General features: G+C 40.1%; 1 protein-coding gene across 1 annotated transcript in view; it reads right to left on the minus strand.

Moving 5' to 3' along the window:
- Positions 1-1224: 1224 nt before the first annotated feature.
- The window catches only part of LOC102777657 (cadherin-7), a 112334-nt gene continuing 95282 nt past the window's right edge, over positions 1225-18276 (minus strand). The window contains exons 11-12 of the mRNA XM_087846253.1: positions 13716-13964; positions 1225-3108 (exon numbers count right to left, since the gene is read on the minus strand). Of these exons, the coding sequence (XP_087702379.1) occupies positions 2594-3108; positions 13716-13964 (764 nt within the window). The 3' untranslated portion in view covers positions 1225-2593. The remainder of the gene's footprint in view (positions 3109-13715; positions 13965-18276) is intronic.

The following is an 18276-nucleotide window of genomic DNA, read 5'->3' on the forward strand; positions in this document are numbered from 1 at the left end:
TCTCTTTCTCTCTCTGTCCATATATATGTATATCTGGAGAGTTTTCATAGTCAGTGTGATGAACGTTGTGGAAATGGTCACTTATAAAGACTGAATTTGTATGGTAAGTACCTATTACCATTGATGTCTAAAAAATGACTTGGTGGTGTTACACTGGTAAAATATCCTTTTAATATTGCAGTTTCACTAACTATAAAACATGCACCAGCCGTACTTTAAACCAAACCCCGATCTTTTCAAAATCTTTTGATCAATAAACCTCACGGAGCGGTATTTGCTTGCCCCCCACAAAACAAAATGTAGGATAAAAACTAATGAATAACCTTGTCTCACATTTCACAAATTACTGTGAATTGCTTCGTAAACAACATACTCACATCTTGCTGTCCTAAAATTAATTGGCAACAATGCTTGACAACTGTAGACCATGATTTTTGCTATATGTATGCATGTATACACAAAGTTTTAATGCCAAAATTATGCATTTGAAAGAATTTTGGGGATCCTATGAAAACAGAAAATTAGTGCACATTGTTTATTTGCCATTTATCCTATTCCACCTATAATCGTCCTTTTACTTTACTGTTCAAGCTTGGCTAATTTACAAAAATAGTTCTCAAATGGCCAAACATGATGTGGCGGAGGTGTGGTCCCGGGCGCGGCTGCAGGGGAGGGGTGGTGCGGTGAGCTCAACGGGGCGGTGCTGGAAACGCAGGTGAAAACAGCTGATGGCGTTTTGAACTGATGATGCTTTCCTTACCCTTTATAGTGAGACGGGAGAGGAGCGGAGGGGGGCTGGAGATCAGCTGTGTCCGACGGCTGTCAGACTGTGTCGGTCATCACGTACAAAAAGAAATAAAGTTGGTGTCTGAAAACAAAGACCTGTGCCTGTGTGTAGTGCATTCCACACATGAACCTTGCAATCACCACACAAGCCTCCGTGGAGTGCGAATGCTTTGTCACTACGAGGCCTTTCAACTACTTAAAGGCACATCAAAAAATGTATGAAAAAAATAAAGTTCTCTTTTCTCTTTCTTCCCCCTTCTTCTCCCCAGTTACTTGAGATCCCCAAATGCGCAGAGAATAAAGTCAAGATTTTTTTAGTCATTAATTAGATGCTCTTTAGGATTTTAGTTTTCCTTTTTTAACCCAGAGTTCATGTCTATATATTTGTACACATGTTCAGAAGGATTGAAAGAAAGTGCTTCGATCTTTTAAGGAACTGAATGTCAATTTTATTTTCAGCAAAAGATAAAAACATCATTTGCACAGTTCTGCCTCTTCAAAATAAATAAGAATACATATCAGTGTACATGTGGACACCTAGTTGTAACGTAATTTGTTTAAGCTGGAAAAGAAAATTGGCACAAAATGATTATCATACAGTGTGTCCTTTCACCATCAATATTCAAACCACTGACATTATTTACTTCATTTCTGAAAGACAATATATGCTGGAATCTGCAAACTACAGAAGCAAAAGTCATTTACTTACAAACTGCAACTTCACCCAGGTTACGACTGTCACCTCAGAAACATTTATTTATTTTTTTAGTCTAGGTGGTGTGAATTTGCAATCAAGCACAGCGAGGACAGATCCATCAGTGACAGTTTCTGGTGTAGCAAACATTCCCAGACCCAACCTGCCTTGTACAAAAGCAAAACAACTAAACCCTGACAGATTATACCTCAGAAATTATACATTTGACTTTGCAATAGAAAGGCTGAAGAAAAAACAGACTGAGACAAACACTACATTGCAACTTCTGCAAAATGTATTGTTGGGAGAAGAAGAGAAATGATGTTTTCCTGTTTCACCCAGTGGAGACATCAAAATGACGAGCATGTCATTCTTTTTATGATTTGCACAACTTATGTCTTCACATCATTTCCTTAGCACATCAAATACTTGTTTATACTTTATTATATGTGTGCAGTTGCACTTCATATAGTGTTGAAGGATATTTCTGAGTCCGTGAATAATGTGGCTCCTCGATTTCAGTGTTTGTGAAAAACAGCCCCTCATCCCCCTGCTCCCCGTCCCAAAGATAGAAGAAGGAGAAAAAAAAAATCCCATATAAACTGCTGTCAAATTTCATATGAACAGTCAAGTGACTACTGATTAGCCGCTAGAGACACAGCCTTTCATGAGAAATTTTTTTATGTTTTTTTAGCACAAAGATAGCAAAGGAATGCTTCAAAGCAAGAGTGCTGGGCCGGTGCCCATCACAGGAATGAAAGGACAGGTGCCTCCCCGTAAAAATGCTCCAACATGTATGCATTCTGCAGTCAATGGTTGGACCCAAGCCCAAAATCTGAAACCTTTAATGTCTTTTGCACACAAGGTTTCCTCCTCAGTCAAGCCACTTTTGAAGTCCGTGTCAAAACTCACCATGGCACGCTTTTCAAAATCCATACAGGGAGGTAAACAAACCAAAAAAACCTTTGAAGTCAAAGTGTTTTTCTTTCAGTCTCTTGTGTTGTCTTTGAATCTTTTCCTCCAATGCACTAAGGCAGACAAAATCATTTTCTCTGACAATAAATTACTATTATTTTTTGGAGTCCCACAAATGTTAAGAAACACATTTAGTGGCTATGACAAGACAGTGGTGCTATCGCTGTTGCCGTACAGGTCAGCCAGCTTTTTGAAGCGTGGTCCCCAGTTGCTGAGATAGTCATAGTTCTGATCTGAGTCTGTACTTAGTGACTCCAGTGAGCTTAGCGACTCAGCTACAGAGCCGCTACCTTCAAAAGCATACGTCTGCAGAGAGTCGTACGGAGGAGCTGATGGGTCCACGTCGGCATCCTTCAGTCGCTCCCAAATAAACTCTCGAAACACCACATTGTCTGGTAGGGATTTATAGGACGGGCGAGAAGCTGAGGGGTAATGAAAGAAAGTAGGGGTATCTGGAGTGACGTCTCGTCGTACATTGGGGTCTCTGATGACATTGAGGTTACGCAGGGTCACCATGTCGAAGGCCTCTGTGTCCTCCTCGCCCCCTCCCTCATCGTCGTAACGGACGATGTTTTCTCTGATATCTCTTTCCTCTTCCAGAATCAGAGGTTCTTTTCTTCTCCGACGCATAGTCACAATTAGTAGAACCATGACTGCGAAGAAAAGCAGAAATCAGTCAGTAATAAGTGACATTCTTTCCATTCCAATCAGCTGAAAAGATGCAAGAACAGATGAAAAAAGTAATTTCCACCTAAGAGTGCTTGTACCTTAAGAGTTCATAACATAGAACAAGTGGGAAGCTTGCAGAGAGGCATGATGCAATTGAGTGTGTTGGCAAACAAGTAAGAGATACAAATTATCATCTTACTGTAAGCGCTTGAATTGGATTGCATTCGACTGAAGTGCTTAAGACAATCAAGACTAGACATGAGACACGAGATCATGAGAATCTACGCTGATATAAATTGTCTGAGGTAAATTAAATACACGCTAAAAGTAAATGAAACAAAACAAAAGCAAAACACCTCTTTATAGCAACTGAACAAAAATGGCTGAAAAAGGTCCTGAGAGGGAAAATTATTCAGATGGTCGTTCAAGCATGGAAATATAGCAGTTAGCTTAAATAGATGATTGAAATTTTTCGCTAAAAGTAATTGAAAATAAGTTTAGTAAATATCAAACTGTTCCAGTGATAAGCTAAAAGCAATGCAGCTCAATAGTTAACAAAAGTAACTGACTGAAAAAGCTCTTAAAAAAAATTAATAAAGGTTCAAAATGGGTGATCAAAGTAATTAATAAATGTTAGCTAAAAGTAGTTAGCTAAATCTGATATTTAGCTAACATTAACTGAACGGGTAAACAGCTGCTGGGTAAAGTAACAATGGATGGAAGCTGACAAACAATCAAGGTGTCCAAAAATGATGTATGATTATGTTACACATAACGGGTAACTGCTCAAATAGAGCACAAGTGCAAACGTCATCACATACCCAACTTTCAGACCAACAACTGTAGTGCGTAATATTTACTATCCGTTTTGTTTGCTTATTCAGGTCAAGGTCAATGGGGACCGGAGCCTATTGCAGCTGTCATGGGCTGAAAATTGGGGTACAACCTGGACAGGTTGATAGCATCACTCACATTTACACCCATGACCAATTTAGAGCCACCAATTAACTTCTCCTGCATGTCTTTAGACTCTGAGGGGAAGCCAGATTACCCTTAGTGGGAGCTACTTGCTGTGATGAGACGGCACTAACCACCATGCTGCCTATAAACTCAGTCAATAAATGAAAAATGCACACATATGGTGGGTGATGTGTTTCCTCACTGACTGGGTATTGATTCATTCAGGGCTTGTCAGAGCATGTCTGATAAAATAGCTTGGAAACTGCTGCCCTATCATTTCAATGGTAGTGCTTTGCAAATTCTATTAGTTACAAAGCTAAAACTGTTATGTAATATGCTGTATTTTGTCCCTCTGTGTTTTCCACCTCCTACGTTTTCAAGACTTGTACAAAACTCCACCAAACTGAAATCCTTGGTCCTCTGAGATCTTGCCAGAAGCCCTCCTCCAGCCCCTGTTCCCTCTCCCATACATTATTGCTGAAAATAACTCTACGCCCAAGCAAACTGGCAAATGTCTAATGATCCTCTATCCATCAATGTCAGGCTGGTGCCAGTGAAATATCGTTCCGTGGGCCCATATTTCTTTTCCTTCTCGGCATCAAGCTACTGCAGGCAACACAGAAAGAGGCCCTGGATCCAAATTCAAACACCACTTCACACCCTCTAATAAGGGAGCAAATGGAAGAGATGGAAGGCAGGAAAGTGTCACATGGAAACACTGTAGGAGATGAATGGACAGCTCTCTGTGGGCTTTTTGGTGACTGCGTGTACCCTATAACAAAAGCACTATGTAGTAGTATATAAACCAGATTTTGTGAAATATTTGGACTAGTCCTTCACTCAAACAATGCTACCAATATCCATGATACTTTTCAGCGCTTTGGGAAAGAATGCCAAACATTTCTGTGGAAGATTTTAAGCAACTCGAGTCGTTCTAAATTCTATTCAAATCAGCAAGGCTTCTCCAAAGTGAATTACAAAGTGGCACATTGAAATAGAATATTCTCAGTGCTTTCCAGCAAAGCTCTTTAGGTTTTAATGCCTAGAAGGCAGCCACGATGCATCACAGACTGGAAACGGGCCAACATCCAATCACAACCCAAAGGATGAGCAGGTGGATGGTCGGGCATACAAATAGTCAGTCTGTGTCAGGTACCAGGGGTCTTGTAAGAGATGATTTCCAGCCTAGGCAATTTAACAAACACAACCGTGAAATGACAGGAGCCCCACTTTTCATAGCACATGTACTGAAGATGTATACTAAATCACAAATAGACAAAAAGGAGATCAATTTAGTGCTACAAAGGCTTTTGCTGTAATTGAATTGCTTAAATGATCTACCCCACACAATCGATTGCAAACAAGGTGAGTTTTCAGTGTTGCCCTTTTCTTTCCAGCAAGCATCACTTTCTCATTAGAGTATTTTTCTATGCGCTGTGATTCTGGTGAAGCCAGGACTGATTATTTACTCATTTTGTCACCCACACACAATCTATGTCTCTTCGTTGCAATGTAATTTATGAGAGGTATTAATCAGCAGCTGTGAGGCTGTCTGACATGAGTGGAAGCTCAATGTTTAAATACTAATTAATGGTACACAGACAATTGTTAATGCCATTCATATTTAAAAAAAGAAAAAGAAAAGAAGCACTGCTTTTAAATTATTAAGGACTCTGAAGACTCATTTTATTGATGCCCAACATGAAGACAATTTTCTGAAACTTTTAGCACTTTCTACTTTTCTGACCTCCTCTGTGTGCTTTTGAGTGCTTTTTTTGCTTGCATGCACTAAATCAGAATTTAGAAACATACTGAACTGGTACATCTCTCCAAGCTACATCTACATAGATCATATGTAGTGGACATCAGCTAAGTTTTTTTTTATTAGTTTATTTTTTCTCACTCTAGTTAGTATAGTTAGTTAGTTAGTATATCATTTTTGTTTAGTATCAGTCGTTTCGATAAGGCCACTTAAAACCCTCTGCCAGACTGGGCAGTACACTATGTCAAGGTTTGGATGGACAGAGGCTACTGAAGTGATTAAAAGTCCACACAGCCAACCAATCCAAAATAGCCATGAGAAGCATGAAGACCATCAGGATAACATATGGAGTACAAATGAGGGAACATAACAGAAAAATGAAACACAGGACTATAACTACACACAGAACCCTAAATAGGGAGCAAGAAACAGGTGAGGGCAGAACACTGGTGGACACAGGTAATGGTAGGAGGGAGGAAGAAAGAGGCAGGGAGTAATACAAAAGAAAACAACCCTTCATAGTAAAACAGAAAATAACCAAAAGACAAATAATAAGACAAGAAGACTACATGAAACAGACTGGGAAACAATGAGGAAGCCCGCAAACACCATCCATCCATCCAAGCTGGTATTGGATGAGAGGCTGAGTACACCCTGGACAGGTCACCAGTCTATCGCAGAGCCAACACAGAGAGACAGACAACCATTCAAACTCAAATTCACGCCTATGGCCAGTTTAGAATCTCCAGTTAACCTAACCCCACGTACGTCTTTGGACTGTGGGAGGAAGCCGGAGTACTGATCCAGACACAGTGAGAACACCACCAGAATCAAAAACACGAGAACAGCAGCAAAGTCAAAATTCTCAGTAATATTAAAAATGGATCAAAATCCTGGCATCATAATGGCGTGTTGCCACAGGCTGGGTTTTTATTAAAAGTTATTAAACATTTGTCTTTTCAAAGATGAATTGGATAAACTAAAGAACATCATATTAAAACATGTTGTGACCCACTTATTATCTCAGTCAAGCTCCTATGTAGGCATGAGAAATCACTAACATCAGCTTTCTTGAGTGATGAGATAGCAACATATTCCAATCATGTCTAGGCTGGTCGCTGAAAGTTCCTTTATGGCTATGATCCAGAGACCAAACAGCAGTCAGTGGACCAAAGACCTAAGCAGGATGAGTCACCTTCTTAACATTCACGAGATTATTGCCAGTTTGGTATTGAATCATTGTAAAGTCTCTAGTCAGAGGGCACTTTCAATGTGCAACTTTGCACCTCTAATATTTTAATGATTCAGAGCCAGTGAGCCTGTTCTTTTTTATTTTATGCCAAAAAGCACAGCAAGGCCTGAAAAAGAATTGCTGTATGATATTACTATTGATTTCTTTTGTAAAATGGGGATTTTTTGGTATTTTGTAAGACACCCACTGTCCTGAAAAATACCCCCATCAACATGAAAATGCAAGAAATGATGCCAAACACTGTTAAGAGCAACAGGTGGTGATGAAACCCTAACCATATAGAGATGTTCTTTAATCAGAAGCATACAAACTATATCATCGTGCACAGTCTGATGTCAAAAAATGAGATAAAGGCACACACAAGACAAAAACCTTCATCAGTGAACTGAGATGGCCTTTGTGCGTGGAAGGCCAAAACACATAGAAAAAGCTCTGTGCTACAAAATACCCTTGTACATGTAGACAGGGATTAAAACAGCATTTGACTGTTAGTGTGTGGGTTGTTGTAATGAGACTGAGGTAGGTTTGGATCTGACTTGGTACAAATAAATAATAATTCCAGTGTCTATACATAGTTTTTCAAAACAGAGAGCAAATCAAGTCTGAAGGATTTGACTTAAATGCCATCCACACACAGCTTCACTCACCGTGACCTTAAAGTTGGGTATTTTTAATCATTTAAAATCAGAGATGAGCCCCAAAGTAAAGTTTTGAAGTGATCTGTTTTGTTGTCTCCAACCAAAACTCAAAAGCAACAACAAAAAAACACAGCCTCGCACTGCAGAAGCAGATGATTGGCAAACGACTGACACAATTAAGCGATTTTCAAAACAGCGCCTGATTGGGTTTCTGAAGGTGATATTTAATAGTGACAGACCCATGATTTCTAATTACAAGAACAAAGAACAGACAAGAAAGGAAAGGGACAGAAAATAACAGTGTCATACCAAGGAGGTGTCACACCGCTTCAGAAACATAACAGATGTCGCTCTCTTCTGGGGATGACATTGTCGGTAGAAGCAAATAGATTCTGCACAACTTGATAAAGAGCAGGGAAACTATCACAATCATCGAATACAAAACCTCCATTTGACTGGCCACATTTTATTATTTATCAGAGCTGCGATGTGTTTGCTGAACGCTTCAAATGGCTTTTATGTCGCCTGTGCTGTTGCTGATATTATCTGTCACACTGTTAACTGTGCATCTGTCCCGATTATGCGCCTGCGCTTATTTACTGTTTTATCAACATTTATGTATTTATTTGGGTCCTCTGTATCCTCCTCCAAGCTGTTGCCACTTTTTCTCCAAATCCTTACAAGAGGTCTTTTCAGCTTTTGCCAAGCATAACGAAGACAAATTTGAAGGTAATTGACTTGCTCGGCTGAATAAAGGGCTAATTTCCTTTTCTTCTTTTTATTTTCTTTATTTTCTTTTTTTGCACGTCACACAACGTTGTAATGATAGCAAACAACATTTCGCAATTTTAACAGTCAAAGCCAACGCGGCCATTTTCATGTCATAATGTGCACAGTCGAGCTGAAAGATGGTATCTGAGAAAGAAATCGTCTGCTGTGTGAATGCAGACACATAAATAGAGACACAGACGGAAGACTTGCACAGGGGACATGGACTAAAATAAGAGACAGATGAGTAGACATGGTGATTTAAAGGATGAGTCTGATAAGAAATAGTCAGACAGAAATAACTGTCTGGAGATCTGGAGTGCTGCGTAATGTTCTAATTGGCCCTCTGGAGGACTGGGCAATATCTGACCTGTACTGGGGGAAAAAAAAACTGGATCTTAATGTGATAATGATCCTCTCGGTTATTTGGATACATCATCCAAAAAGGACTGTCATTAAAAAGATTCTAAATGACTTAAAAAAAATGCTTGTGTTGAGATGTTTTCAGGAACATAACTGCAAGAAGCAGAGAACAGGCTCAGTAATTAAATCTAAAAATATCAGCCTATGATTAATGGCCACTTAGCTTATGAGCATGTAGTGCTAAAGCTAATGCACACAGCTCTGTGGGCTTTGAAAGCAGACCAGCGAAAAACGCCGCATTTTCCTTAAGCTCCCGTGAAGCTCCAAGCTCCCGGACAAAGTGGAGGAGTGACACTCCGAAGAGCCCTCCACACGCAACATGCATTGTAGTTTTTAGACCTGTCATGAGGACAGATAGCTAGAATCAGCGTTACTGGTGGAAGTGCGTGCTCCACTCACCTGATGAGAGGGAGAGAGAGAGATTGATGGAAGAAAAGAAGGGGAGAGGGATGGAAAAAAAAAAGAAGACGTAAGACTAACGGCACCTGAGGATGACAGCAGGGAGACAGCTCCGGTCTTATTCCGGCTCATGTCTCGTCCACAACAATACAATCACACGCAATCACAGCCTCAATTGCTACCTGCAGATTGAAAAAGATCTTGATGGAACACTATCAAGGAAGATCAGAATAAAGGATTGGGCAGCGTGGGCACGCATGGGCTGTTAATACGAGAGAAACTAGAGGTCTCTGGTGGGGGTGGATGGGACAAACAGACACAAAGAGGAAACAGTGAACAGGACAGAGGCCAGTTGAGCAAAACAGACTGATGGGTAAAGCTACGGAGCTAAGGACACACAGTCACATTCACACAAACACAGAAACTTGGAGGTATATTAAACTTTAGGCCATTAGTTCCATGCCCATGGCCTGAGGACATGTTGTGTAGAATAGAGGCAGCTTTCATTAGAGGTGCCACGCTCAGGGTTGCACTGCTACGTATTTCCCCCTGTTGCTCTTTTGAAGTTTTCATTTATCAAAGAAAGTGCTCTCTGTCGCAATAAAAAGAAGGCAGACCTCAAGGGGACTAGGATGATAAGCAAAGTTTGACCCCATCAAAGATCTCATTTCAGTTATTGTATATGCTGTTTAGATCCACCTCGGCTTTCAGTGAAGAGCATCTAAGCGTTAAAGTATGACTCTGCCCTGATGGCGTAACGCTTTATCTGTGGGTTTTATGAGTAACGATGCAGCCAGGAGCTGACGGCTCACTGCTGCATCATCTATAAGAGCATGCTAATGAATTCTCATTTACAAGTGTCTTTACTAATATCTTAACATATGGTGTACCAGAAAAACAGTAACAGAGTGCCCTTGAAATGCAGTATTCCATACAGTACTTATCTATATGACCTCCTTGTATTATTATTAGGTTAATAAAATACACTGACATATATCTGGGGGAAGCTGTAATAAGAGCTCTCTAAAAAATGATCTAAAATCTAAAATCTCATCACTGACTCAGTCTGCCTTCAGGCACTGCTTTCTCTCAATAAAAATGCACATTATTACACTGGATTCTTTTTTCTTTAACGTAAATGCAAGAGTGCTGGGCTGTAGCAAAAATGACACACACACACACACACACACACACATATATATATATATATATATATATATATATATATATATATATATATATATATATATATATAGTTCCTGGGATCTGCTGGAGCCACTCGCCCAGCTTGGGGGTCACTGCATCAAGTGCTCTGCTGGGACCACTGTTACCTTTACCCATCTTTCACCTCATCTTTATGAGCTCTTCTCTGAGCCCTTGGTACTTGGTACAATATATGCATTTAACAATAAAGACTATGGCACGGTGGCACGGTGGTTAGCACTGTTGCCGCACAGCAAGAAGGTCCTGAGTTCAATTCCACCATCAGGCCGGGGTCTTTCTGTGTGGAGTTTGCATGTTCTCCCCGTGTTTGCGTGGGTTCCCTCCGGGTACTCCGGCTTCCTCCCACCGTCCAAAGACATGCAGCTTGTGGGGATAGGTTAATTGGATAATCCAAATTGCCACTAGGTGTGAATGTGCGAGTGAATGTGAGTGCAAATGGTTGTCTGTCCCTGTGTGTTGGCCCTGTGACAGACTGGCAACCTGTCCAGGGTGTACCCTGCCTCTCGCCCTATGACAGCTGGGATAGGCTCCAGCGCCCCCCGCGACCCTGAAAAGGATAAGCGGAAGCGAATGGATGGATGGATGGACTATAACAATTACATTTTTTTTAAACAGATGTTTAAGCAAGTTAAGCAAATTAATCCTATTTTGCGAAAGTCAGACGAAGTAAATCAAGGTGATCTTTTATCTGTTCTTGACTTACTTCAGTAAAAAAATGACATGAAGAATTTTACCACAAGATGAGCACAAAAACCATTACACTAACTTTAGCCAACTGATCCTGTTGGCATGATTTCAGTTGTATTTCACTTGTAAACATCCAGGGCTGACTGACTGAGGTCACGTGTATTTACCAAAGAGCAAATATGAGAGGCAGCTATCTCCCCCAGGTTTGACCTCTGCAAGACCTGAAGATGCAACTCTATTTTAGCAAGAAATCTCTTGCACACTCAGCTGCCTGGAGAATGCATAACAAGCACGGTCTAAATGTGCTGTAGATGCTGAGGTGAGCTGTGGTTCTCACATAGTGCACGACTGTAAAGCTACATTACCACCACTTAATTCTGTACTTACTCCTGAACTGCAAGGTTTAAAGTTAGCTTAAGTATATCCCCACTGCAACTTAACAGACAAATGGAGCTAAGCTTGTATGCTGTTCAGCCAGACAACTAGGAAGAAATGCTTAAGTCTACAGAAACTCTCAGCTTCCTGCCCACTCTTGATTTGCTAAGGGGCTTAATTATCATAGGAGTTGACAAGGTCAGAGGTGGGGAGGGTTTATTTTACTTACAAGCAGCCAGGCTTTTTAGCAATTTTTGGTGATCTTGAGCAATACTTTTCCAGGCTTTCTGAAAGTCTTTCAAAGTTCTTCTTTGGACAATCGCTGCTTTTTTCCTTCATTTACAGTCCAGTCATTATAAAAGCCAAGCATAAAAAAGAGCATCTAACTCAAAGGAGGAACCAGTGTCGTGTCTACATATAACAGTCACCTTTTTAAATTGGGTCTTTAGGCAGCTTGTTGCAAAAGCAGTAATTTGCTACAGTGAGTCTATCGAAAATGCCAAAGATAGCACAGTTTGACAGGTATAATGTGTGTGTGTGTGTGTGTAGGTACACGTAAGTTTGTTTGTGCTCTTATGATGCTGAGAAAAAGATGCTCAAGAGATGTTAGTGAAAGAAATGACACTATATAGCCATGCAAGCTGTTTTACTGATGTAATCTCACAGGCTATAACATTATCAGATCACACTCATATACATGTTATAGTGCTGCTGCTTCTTCATGCTTATTTGCTTACTGGGTTTTCACACATTTTATGTATTATTATAGACCAAAGAATTAGTTGATGAATAGGCTGCAGTAATACTCAGATACAAACAATCTTATAAGGAGAACTCAAGACGCCGTGTGGAGCCATAACAATGTTTTTATCGCACTTTCTTCTGCTGTTTTCTTGCATTCACTGATTTGGCTTGTTTGTCATTCGTCATATTTGCAATTAGGGCGAAGCAGCTTGGCAACAAACACACAATTCAAGCTGAAGTTTACAGCTCAGGGACCGCTGTTCTTTGTTGAGATTCAGGGTATAACTGCTTCACTTCACCAAGTTAAATATTTGCTGCTTGTGGTAAACTCTACAATGACAGCCCATGTCTTGGCTCTGTTCAGTCATTGTTTGTGCACCATCAGTAGCCATTAGTTGCTGAGGCTTTCTAGAGATCTGCTTTTGGACAGAGTTTTAGCATTTCCTGTATGATTTTCTGCTGTGCTGCATGCTGCACCCATCTACCCATCTGCCCGTAATTGCATTAGTATCGATTTGGCTTTAATTTTAAGTTCTCATAAAGAGCTGAGGTCATTTTTGTATGATTGGTTCTTAATTGGAGAAATCCGAGGGCATGAAGCACTTGCTTAAGTAGGTCAGTGAGCAATGGTACGAGGTATTGAACAAAATCTTTAGCTGCTAGTGCTATAGCCACATTAGGGAAAACAGCAGTTGAAGACCAGCAGCACGACTAGTGACAGCGTTGCCTCTGAAATGGTTAGTTCAAAAATAGGGAATGGGTCTGCAACCACTCACGGTCGGTTGCCGTCTTCAAAGCAACTTAAGGTAATAAGATAGTAACAAAACAGAGTCAGACTGAGTTTCTAACCGAATGGGGTAAAATTGCAATTGCATAGAATCTGTTATTGGTAATATATAAAAAAACACCTCTTGCTTGTTGCAAATCTGCAGCCATCTACACACACAGAAATTGGCATTCAACATTCAACAGAAACTACTTACATTCAGTCAGAGTCAGAACGTCAAAAGATTTCAAACGAAATTTCAACACAAATAGCGATATGGTTGTGCAGTTAGGTGATTTGACTGTCAAGTTAGTGTAAAATGTTTTAATATATCCAAAATTGCATGCCCCCAACCCCCCAAAAAACAAAAAACAATCCAAAACAAACAAAAAAAAAATAACCCAGGTTGTAGAAGTACAGCGTTTTTCACCCCTGCAATAAAGACGGTCCACTCTGGGCTGTCCAACCAATCCCATGAGCCACCAAAAAAAAAAGAAGAAGAAACAAACAAACACACACGCACCCACACATATTCACACAAGCTGCTGTTAACTGGACTTGCATCCGTGACACTAAGGTCATATAGGGCTTACCCAGAAGTGTGATGATGCAGCCCAGAATAGCCAGGAGGGCACCTGTGCTGAGGCCAGTTGCTGTATAGGCCACAGCTCCACAAGACAAGGCCACTCCGTCAGAGTCACAGTCACACACTCGAACTGAGAGTGTATTTGTGCTGCTGAGAGCAGGACTTCCACTGTCCACAATCAACACAGGGAGTCGATACACAGGCTGCTCCCGTCTCCTGAAGCCACCTCGCTTTGTCAATATGGATGCCGTGTTGTCTGCAAAGTAGAATTAAAGCATGAAAGCATCATATCACTTGTAAGAGAAGACATGGGAAGCTTTATTTAATCTGCGTATCAAGTTTGTTGGCTTCAAATGAACAATGAACTGCAAATATGTGACTAGCAGGGGCTTAACTTCTATCTTATAATGATTGCTGTGCTTTGGTTGTGCAGTTTGAAATGATTTTACAGTATTAAAAGCAGCAATGCCAACAGATGGTGTCATTAGCACAATTCATTATATGACACGCTGTGGCATCTCTCTCTGCTCTGACCACCTGTTGGCTAATAACAACTTTGGTTTGATGGTAAAATCTTATATGAAATCACAGCACATGAAAGAGAAAGAGGCGGCTAGAAGAGAACAATGTGCCATTACATCAGCTGAAAAAAGCCATTTCATGTCAGCTATATCAATAGATTGAAATGCACTTTCAAATTTTAGCAGTGCATGATTGAAATGTAGATTTTTTTTTGCCTTGAAGGACAACTCCATTGTTTGTCTGGGGGATATTCAGATTGCTTTCAGAAGCCCAAGAACAAGGAGAAAATGAAAATACCGAGGAGCTCTCTTGCAAATGTGACATTAGTAAAATCAGGGGAGAAAAGTCACCTGGTGGATGAATAAAAAACACACAGCTGGTTAGTAACAACTGAGATGGGTTGCACACTTAAAAAGCTGAATAAATATGTTCTGCTGCTAAATGTGAAACATGTGGCCGTGCCTGGTATTTGTCCTCAAGGGACATCTGTGTGCAGGAAGGTGGAAAACACATATGAATAAAGTGCAAATGTTATGCCAGTATTTGATTACTGAACATGCTGTCCCACCCCTGATCATTAAACATGCTGCTACAACAGTCTCCACTCCTAGATTTTGGAAGCTAACTACAGTCGTTTGGTGCCATTCAGCCATGAATAAATAAATAGATAAGTAAACACGAGTACAGTCTGATTTTGACCAGTGTGGATTTGCAGTCGGTGCTCTAGTAAGGTGTTGGATGGGGTTAGGGCTCGGTGCAAGCCGGTCAGGATCCTCCACAACATGCTGGAAAAACCATTTCTTTATGAAACTGGTTTTGTGCGCTGGGAAGCTGACATGTTGAAAAATGACAGGATCTTTTCCATATCCCTGAGTATTTTACTTGGCACACCTGAACACTAGAACCAAAAGACTAAGAAACAAGTGCAAAATGTTTTTTTCAACTCATATTTTAGTCTTTTAGTGTTTGACTGCAATAACACACATTGATCGTACAACTGATAAACTACTTGTAAACGTACTTCCTGTTAGAACTGGAAGTTCTAGTGATCTATTACCCGAAATTCCACAACAGTGCTATTTGTCATGTTTTCTTTTAGTAAAAAAAATCACTGATGTCTTGCGCCTTTAATACGTAGAGTTAGAACTAAGCCAAAATGGCTTGCAGCTAATCACAGGTATGTGGGTTTTAATCAGCGGACAAGTCAACTATTGCATTGGCTGCACATATCAAACATTTTTGAAAGAAATAGTTAATAAAACATCAGGCAGCAACTGATCTTTACATATTACAAATTTTATTTTATCTGCTGATTCAACTCACCCACTGGAGAAGACTGCTGCTCAGCTTACTTCAGTCATATTCATACATGTTTGGCCCACTTTTAATTACATTTTATTAACCAGTAGTGCTGTTGTTCTCTAACTTTTTCTATAACACCATCCATTGTAGAAGGAACCAGTTACCACTTTAGTTTAGATTTAGAGGTCTTTATGAGTTTTTTGTCTTTTGCCCTGTCTAACTCTCCTTACCCCCAACTGGTCGTAGCAGATGGCTGTCTGATTCTGCCTGAGGTTTCTTCCTGTTAAAAGAGCGTTTTTCGTTCCCACTGTTACCAAATGCTTGCTCATAGGGGATCGTTCGATTGCAGGGGTTTTTGCTGTAGGGTCAATATAAAGCATCTTGAGCATGACATGCTATTATTAGTTTCTTTTGAACTTTTTTAAGTTCAAAAGAAACTAATCCCAGGAATATTTACTTAATAAGCGTCAAAGACTCATAACTGAAAGTTCGTCTTTCATCTCTTAGGCTACAAAACTTAATTTTATATATATATATTTTTATTTTGGCCATCTTGATAGTAGGTAGACAAATTGATTGCTTCGTGAGGTGGTGTGAGGTGAACCACCTGCAGCTGAATGTGGCCAAAACAAAGAAGCTTCGGCTGAAACAACAATGCAGACCCTCTCCTGTCTGCATTGGTGCGTATGATATCGAAATAGTCACATCCTATAGGTATCTAGGAGTTCATCTGGATCACAGGCTGGAGTAGTCTACCAACATGAATGCTCCCTACAAAGAGGGTCTGAGCCAGCTTTAATTTCTACGAAGGCTCAGATCCTTCAATGTATGCAGCAGGCTGCTCTATATGTTTTATCAGTCTTTTGTAGTGAGGCCCATCTCCTTTGCTGTGGCATGCTGGGGTGCATGCATCAAAAGCAAAGGATGCAAACAGACTGAACAAACTCATCAGGAAGGCTGAGTTTGCTGTTGGCATGAAGCTCGCCATCCTGGAGGAGGTGATCAGTGACAGGATTCTGGCAGTCATGGACAATAACTCCCACCCCCTCCATAACACACTATACAATCTGAAGAGCAGTTTCAGCGACAGGTTCCTTCAACCTTGCTGTCTGGGGGAATGTTACAGGAAGTTGTTCCTTCCTGCTGCTATCAGACTCTTTAATTCATCCACTTGGGTCAGATCCACACATGTGGAACAGTATTAATCACACATCAATGCACCCTGTCACTTTTGTACACCACGACATATTTACACACATACTTGTACTTTTATATTTATATGTATATTTTTCTTTATACCTATATTTATCTATTTATCCTAATATGTATATATATTAGGGGTGCAACAATACTCGTATCGATATTGAACCGTTCGATACAGTGCTTTCGGTTCAAACAACAATACAAAATTTTTAATTTATTTCATCAACTTTTCTTCTGACTGTGCTGTCTGTGTTGAGCACTCAGTGGATCTGCGCTCGACAGTGCAGGCTAGGCGGAGTAGTCGAACGCAGATTCACTGACCGCAGGGCAAGCTAGCAAGACAGAAGTTAAGCTCTCGTTGCAACATGGCAAATTGAACCTCCCCCACCCTCATTCAGATCTGGCGTTTGGAACTATTTTGGTTTTCATGTGACCCTGAAGGTAAGCGCGTCATGGACAAAAGTAAAACAGTATGTTGGATGTGCCACGCAATGCTCAATTACATTGGTGGGAACTAGTGCGTTAGCGCAGTTAGTTCGTTAACGTGCCGTCCAGACGCATGCACGGGGCGATCCGCGGTAGCTCGTTAATGGAGATTTGCCGTGTTGTGGCGTTAACGTCATTTCAACGAGATTAACGCTGACAGCACTAGTGGGAACACAACGAATATGACTGCACATTTACGCCGACATCATCCTAGTGCAAAGACAAGTGGAAGCAGACAAAAACAACAAGCACGCATGCTACAAACTTTACCCGAGTCATTTAGACAGCCGTTAGCACATGATTCTCCTTATGGGGACCTGATATGTTTAATATGCTGCTGAGAATATAGCCCAGAAGAAGCGTATAGTATAGCTTTTATTTTGGAAAGAGACATTTCTCTGTAATAAACTCTCTTTTCCAAAGATGAGTGATTTCTCAATCAGATAGATTTGTTTTTTTATCCCTTTGTTGTTTCAGCAACATTAAATTTAAAAACTGTACTTTTGAGTTAAAATATATATTTATAATTTTAATAAATGACAAATGAAAAAAGCATGAACATTTTTTTGTATCGAAAAAGTATCGAACCGTGACACCAAAGTATCAAACCGAACTGTGAATTTTGTGTATCGTTGCACCCCTAGTATCTATCATAACTCCGTTTCGATATGAGCGCTTGTTGTTTTTTTATATATTTGCTGCTATGACAACTCAATTTCCCTCTGGGGAACACATTTTGATCAGTTTTACATTTGTGAATTAAACTATAAAAGGGTTTGTTTTTTTTTTAAGGTTGCTTCTTTAAAAATGTATTTAAACAGACCTTAAATTGTATAACTGCGCAAACAAAATAACATTTCCTTGCATTGATTATTGTGTTTTCTTTGTTTAATTTCCATTGATTTGCATTTCCTTCGTTATGACGTACTAAATCATTAAAGCTCATACAGAATTCATTAAGAGTCATTTGGGTGCCATGGAAAAAAAACACATATTAACATGCTAATACACATTACACTGGACACCACTGAACATATGTTGTTGTTGCAACATTT

Source organism: Neolamprologus brichardi, chromosome 9 (genome assembly GCF_056152115.1).
Source record: "Neolamprologus brichardi isolate AB-2024 chromosome 9, ASM5615211v1, whole genome shotgun sequence".
Taxonomy (NCBI): Eukaryota; Metazoa; Chordata; class Actinopteri; order Cichliformes; family Cichlidae; genus Neolamprologus; species Neolamprologus brichardi.